At 32.9% G+C, this 7424-nt stretch overlaps 1 protein-coding gene across 1 annotated transcript; it reads left to right on the plus strand.

Annotated features, from left to right (window-relative positions):
* The first annotated feature begins 1364 nt into the window (after nt 1–1364).
* Nucleotides 1365–1987, plus strand: LOC125072742. Its single transcript, XM_047683423.1, has one exon. The coding sequence runs from the start codon at nt 1495–1497 to the stop codon at nt 1900–1902; it is 408 nt and encodes a 135-aa protein (XP_047539379.1). The 5' UTR covers nt 1365–1494; the 3' UTR covers nt 1903–1987.
* Nucleotides 1988–7424: the final 5437 nt, after the last annotated feature.

Below are 7424 nucleotides of genomic sequence, written 5' to 3' on the forward strand. Positions count from 1 at the left end.
ACTGACCAAATCGGAATCGTCCGTAGTTAATAATCTATTAGTTTTTTGGGAGACCGTTAATCCTTCACGCTTTTCCATTTAATAAATTTTCACTTACTTTTTAAAATAATAAATTAATATTAATGCCTAGTGTATTAATATTAATATGCCTAGGCTATTAAGCGAGCGGATGACAGATATCATGATTCACAAATATAAAGAGCATAGTATGGTGGACATAGTATATATGATTATATCTGGTTCATATTTTAGGGGGGCGAGTAAGGAACCAATACAACTGTACATCACATATAAACGTAAGTACTTTATTCTCCAAGTTAGTTATAGATTCCAACATATATCCTTTATGTAAGTTGGATAATAAATAAATAAAATCTCAGAAAAGATTTTTCTAGAATAAATCATACCCGGAGTCGATCTCGCATTTACTTTTTTAAGGTTAACACAAGTTTCGACGCCTGAATCCTCTCGGCTCTCTATTATATACTATAGTATATTGTATCAAATCACAACAAACATTATTTCAAAACGAAAAATCTACGTTTGCATTTGTATATTGAAAAAGTTTTTCATTTACATTTCCATAAACCCTGGTCTCCAGGAAGTTCGGAAGACGTCCGAACAATGGTTACGTGACCAACGTCAGTCGGTTCTGAATTATTTAAATTCAATACTCGTCTTTAATATAGAGAACACATCTTTGGTGAAGTACGCCACGAATCTGCATACAAATTATATACGCAGCACGTCCTAAGCCACCGCAGACTAGCGACTAAGACAAATATGTATTTCGCATCGATAATTGTTGTTAAAAGTTGAAAGTGAAAATCAAACGCCCCGACTTCATTCAGAAAGCAGTTTATTAATAAATACAGAAAATCATAAGTCATAAATATAATTTACACCTAATAGCACTAAGGGATTATGTAGCTTTCTATCAGTGAAATGTTTTGTTATCTTTATAATTCAATTCTGTTACGTAAAAGTACTGTGAATTTTAGTAATTTCAAAATTTTGTTATCGTATTAGGTTTATTAAATGTGTTTTACTAGTTAAACATACCATATCAATTTAGCTAATACATAAAATAAAATAAAACAACCCTTATTGAATATTCTGGTAACAACGATATATCATATGGCTGCATAAATATGACGAACAAGCGAATTCTTTATGGGATCAGTCTCGCGTCTGTCTCTCCTCCGTCTATCAGCCTTAGGTCATTTTCTCCGAATCCATGAAAAAAGTTAAAATTAACTACAGAATTATGATACTCAATAAATATTAAAACAAAAATAAATTTTTAGTCGCAAGTCTACAATGTACGCTACAACGCAAAACTCTATCAATCGTCAATTAGTCCCCTGCGTGTTTTTCCTCAAAGCGACCGCTTTAGTAAGACATTAGTTTCCAACACGGTGACTAGTGTTACTTCCTACAATTTATAAGACAGTTAAATCAAAATGATCGCAGAAGTAATAAGATGAGAAAAAAATGTTGTGCCGTGTCTTGACTTTTTGCGTGCTTGTAACCATTGTGCTGTTCGTCGTCCTGAGCTGTTTGTATCGTCGACCGGTCTACCATCTATTCTTCCATAGGTGCTGCGGCGAGGACATTGAAAACGATCAAGTAATTTTCGAGAACTTCGGTAACAATTTTCTTAGAGAACGATTGATCGGAGCTGAAATCGTTGAAGTGGATAATTCGACGCTGTATGGTCCTGATGACGATTTCGCTGATATCGAAGATGTGAAGCTGATTACAAATGTACATGATCCAGAATCAAGAGATATAGCTATGGGAAAGAAATTTAAGATCAGTGATAAGGAAATTATGGTCATACAAGATACAGCATATCGAGATGTAGAAGTTCTAATAACAACAGAAGATACTGTTATTTAGGATAACGATATTGATAATGTTATGGTGATATTTGATTAAGATTTTAAATTAACATGGTTATTTTTATTACTAACAGTATTTAAAACGATATTCGTAGATAATGTCGATATTTCGACATTATCTACGAATATCTTGTTCACGAGAATATATCGTAGATAATGTCGAAATATCGAGCTCCAACAAATAAAAATAAAAAACATGGTAAATATCCCGTTTTAAATACTGTTAGTGATATTTGATTAATTATAAACATAATGTTGATGAAATATTGTGATATGTTATGATATAATTCTCTGGTCAACCTCATACTGTTGGAATATTTGCTGACACTTACGCCCTTCCAGCATCCAGTTATTTTTCCTTAGATAGTGTTGAAAATTCATAAGAAGAAAGTAATTTTTGAAAATGAAAATTTTGGTTAATTTAAATATTAATTTCAAGCTGTTGATTCGACTGTTTAAAATATTTTAGAAGTTATTATCGATAATGTGATAGGCACTGGTATTTTAAATAAAGATTAATGGCCTCTGATAATTTATAAGGCGGGAATAATTGTAGAAATCTAAGTATTAATGGAAAGTAAATTAATTTAAATAAACAATTGCTTAATATATGATCAATAATTTTCTTTCGGTATTATAAATGTATTTATTTAAAAGGGAAATAAACATGAATAAAGTTTAACACTGTTTTTTTTTTTTTTTTTATAGCCCGGGAGGGCAAATGACTCTGCTCCACCTGATGGTAAGTGGTAGTAGAGTCCAAACGCGACGACGGCTAGTGCAGTTGGGAAAGGTGATCTGCTCTAGCCGCCCCCGCCTTGCCGGCCCGCAAGATGCCTCTTCACGCCTCGTTTGAAGGAACCCAGGTCATAAGAGGAGGGGAATACGTGCGCTGGTAAAGAATTCCATGTTTTGGAAGTGCGACAAAGAAAAGTTAATTAAACTGGCTTTAAGTTGAGTCAGATTAATACATCATTAATGTAAATCTGGTGGACTTTCAAATATAATAAAATTGTTATTTCCAATGACGAACACTTAAATTATATGAATTGGAAAATTTTATTGTTTATGACGAAATAAATATTCAGTACGTTTCCATAACAGTAGAGCAATTCTGTAAGAACAAAACACTATCGAGCAACAATCAGATAACCTCAATGTCGTAATTGCGAAAGTGAGTTCCTCAATCGATCAACATGAAATTACATACATGTTATCAAGGGTATCGGAATAGGGTCCCTCCATCTTACACGTGGCTGTAGGCTCGGGTTAAATAAGGATTTAACGCCGTTCTATTTCTGAACCAATATTTATTTATTTATTAGTTATTAAGCACAGTAACAATATACAAATATGAAACAGACATCCATGTCAATTAAAAGTGTACAGAGCATAGATCCAAAGAATTATTATAGTAGTAATGAAAAAATCAAAACTAACAAATTATAATATAAGAAGAAATTAAATTAAAAATAATAATAGTTCGAAATTAGTTAATTAATAATTAAGTCACAGTTTTGGAAAAGGAATTTTGTAATAGTTTAAAATCTAATTCTGGTAAGGCTTTAGATATAGTATTGCGAATACATACGGACGACAACAGTTTGAGAACCAAGATTAATCTTGACACGAAGGATTGTCAATGTTAACATTACTCCATTTTAATATAAAAAAATCTGAACTTTCAAATAACTACTAAGCTGATTGAAATGGATACTTAATTATGAAACGTCATAGATCAAAGAGTAAGCTTGACTGAGATTATAACTAATAATATCAATTCAGTTGGACGTGAAATAATCGGTAAAAGATTATTAGACGTCATTTCTTTTATGTCTTATAAGTCAGGTTGGTTATGAAGTCGAGTTTCAATGTCTTAGAATTTTGTCAAAGTTTGTCATTCGAGTCGAAATAACAATAGAAAATGATACGAGATTCTAAGAGGCGTATCAACAAAAGATCACATTAAGCAATAGGTATGTTATATTAAAGGGAAATGTAAATCCAGGAATTCGTATTAGAATTGGGCAAACGTTCTTACAAATAATAAATAGAAACTCGGTCGTACGAAAGAATAATCAGAATTTCTATCATTAAATTATTTTTTTTTAGCATTAGCAGCCCGTAAATGTCCCACTGCTGGGATAAAGGCCTCCTCTCCCTTTGAGGAGAAGGTTTGGAGCTTATTCCACCACGCTGCTCCAATACGGGTTGGCGGAATACACATGTGGCAGAATTTCGTTGAAATTAGACAAATGCAGGTTTCCTCACGATGTTTTCCTTCACCGCCGAGCACGAGATGAATTATAAACACAAATTAAGCACATGAAAATTCAGTGGTGCCTGCCTGGGTTTGAACCCGAAATCATCGGTTAAGATGCACGCGTTCTAACCACTGGGCCATCTCGGCTCTATCATTAAATACATTATTATAATCATAAGTAATTGATCTGTTTCTTATTTTTATTGAGTATGTCTTTAATGTGAATACATGTCTTTATATTCAGACAAAAATCAAAATTCAATTAATTATTAAATTATTTTATTCTTAGTAGCTTGGATTTATCAGTCAATAGTCAATCTCCGAAAATTAATAGTACTCGCAGTAATTTAATATATATTAAGAATATAAAATATAAATAATTCGATGTATTTATGTATTGAATGGTATAGGAGGAAATTTAATGTAATTATTCAAAATTCAAAAATAAAACACAAAACATTTTACAAGAACTTTTGAATCATTTTACATACTATATTAAGTGAACCTACCACCGGCACGGAATGTAAATTCTACCGAAAAGAACCGCCAAGAAAATCAGTCGTTACTCTTTTTCAACATTTAAAATACAAGGACATGTTAGCCAAATACAATTATATATGTATAACTGGTAGTCAATAAGTATTAGCTCCACGCCTTACGATCATCTATATAATCTTGAATTGAATAGTATGCTTTTTTATCAATGTATTTTTTATAAAAGATTTGAATTTATGAATCGGCAAAGTTAAAAATATCCGCGGAATTTTACGAACGGAATTTACGTCACTCTTGGTTTAATTTTAGAATGTAAAGTTGTTTGTGAGCCTAATAAAGAGAGATAATAAAGAGTATTCAGTGCTTAGCTAACAGTATCTGGTTAAGGGGTTAAAACCCACACATGCAGTTCGAAAGTCTTCATTCTTGATTCATCACGTTCTCGCGTCGAGGGGAACATCGTCAGAAAACTTTGGAACTTGTTAAAACTCGCCTTAGAATTCCTTCGGAGGAGCGCGCTCATCTATCTTTGTATAAGGACATGTTGCAACATATTCAATACGGGTAAGATATATTAATATAAAAAAGGTTGGTTTTGTTTGTTTGGATGCGATCATTTCAGAATTTGAAATCCGATTTGAGTTTTTGTGTACACAAAGTAGTCATTTTATGGAGATATGTTTACAGTTTACTGTTTATATCTTAGTGACCAAGATTAGTGGTTCATTGGCGATGTTAGGAATGATTAATGGCGCCATTATCTATAGATGGTGGTTACATACCATCAGGTGATGCCTATGCTAAGCTGCCTACCTATATTATTAAAAGGACCTTGCAGTACTTTAACTTCTATAAAGCTCGACTGTTTTACATGGTAGTATAACACAGACACTACTAGGTTTTAATAATAGAAATAATGAATATTTGATTTGACTTAAGATTAACAATATTGAAAAAAACACATGCTAAGGGCATTATTATTTGATGACCTCCGTGGTCGAGTAGTGTGTACACCGGTTTTCATGGGTGCGTTGCTCCGATATCCCGGGTTCGATTCCCGGCCGAGTCGATGTAGAAAAAGTTCATGTTTTCTATGTTGCCTTGGGTCTGGGTGTATGTGGTACCGTCGTTACTTCTGATTTTCCATAACACAAGTGCTTTAGCTACTTAAATTGGGATCAGAGTAATGTATGTGATGTTGTCTAATATTTTTTTTTTATTATCACTAGGGTAGTGATATATATTCCAAACAATCTCATAGAAAGATGTTTTAGGGATATATCTGGCAAGCGCTATTAACATTTATGTTTATTTTGCTATATATTATAAAATAAGATAAAGAATTCCATAATTTCCCACAAAACTCTTAGATTATGATTACGCATTACAAACGTGCCAACTTTATTATCATGGTGAGCGTAACTGCTATGCAGATAATAGCCGAACGTCATACTACTTTACCAATCTTGGCAACTAAAATGTTGCCTTGCAGTTACACTGGCTTACTCTCCTTTAATATCGGAACACAAGGACATTAAGTACTGCTGTTTTGCCATAGAATATATGATGACTAAGTGGTACCTACCTTTGGGGTTTGCACAAATCCCTACCTCCAAATCGGTAAAGGAATTACATGAAATTCAATATAATTGGATTATAAACTGTATTTACGAAAGCAATATTTTCGCCAATTATATATTTTAAGCGCGATATCATAATAATTCTCATTACGATACCATGTTTTACGCTTGGTTAAGTTTAATTAATAAATCATTCGACCAATCAGAGCAATTTTGACCAATCACAACATTAATCGGTGCAAATTGATTAAAATTCCGCGGTAATACCGATTCGGTAATCGAATAACAAAACATAACGACGGTAATCACGAGAAATCTCCGGAGTATTGTGGTTTTAATGGCAATGTGAATGACCTATCTGTAACTGTAAACACCCGTATCTCTGCATGAAATGATTCCCTGGGAATAAGGAATATAATCGAAACTAATATTATAAATTCTAAAGTAACTCTGTCCGTCTGTCTGTTACTATTAAACCAAATAACTGAATTTTATTAAATTTAGTATGCAAGCTTGAACTCCAAGAAAGGACAGACTAGGATTTCATGCCTAAGGCCTGACATCCAACCGAGCGAAGCCGGGGGCGACTATTAGTTGGAAATAAAACCATTATAAAAAAAAAAAAACAAATATATGCACAGAACTATGTAGCCCTAGCAGCTAGACTACATAACTGTGTTTCAGTAACTAATACCTACTCTTAAATTACAAACACCTTTGGTAAGTAAAAAAATATTTAAATAATGATATTAAATGCAATGATGTGTAAGGGTGTAATTTGTTCGTGTATGTATGTGTGTGTGTTGTATTAACAATGAACATTATTTTAATTTGTTTTTATTCTCAGCTTTCTTAACAAAGGATTTCGTTACACGCGTGCGAATAATAGTAATACTATATATTAGCAAAAGTTATTTACAAATACGATTATCAAAAGTGGAAGTCCTAACGGAAGACTCCATTTGTTGCATTGCAATCGGTCCAAAATCTGAAGTTTACACACTGTTAGTACCAGGGTAGCATAAAGGCGTTGAAGCCGCAAATATTTTTAGGTGGTTCAATCTTTTTTAAAAGTGGCTTACGTATGAAACAAAGAGGCGACCACGAATTGCGACCACGAAACGCGACCAGAGATGAAAATACAGCGAAGATTTTTGTTCCATTCTTTGCGTTTCCGAAATA

The sequence above is a fragment of the Vanessa atalanta genome, chromosome 22 (assembly GCF_905147765.1).
Source record: "Vanessa atalanta chromosome 22, ilVanAtal1.2, whole genome shotgun sequence".
Classification (NCBI taxonomy): domain Eukaryota; kingdom Metazoa; phylum Arthropoda; class Insecta; order Lepidoptera; family Nymphalidae; genus Vanessa; species Vanessa atalanta.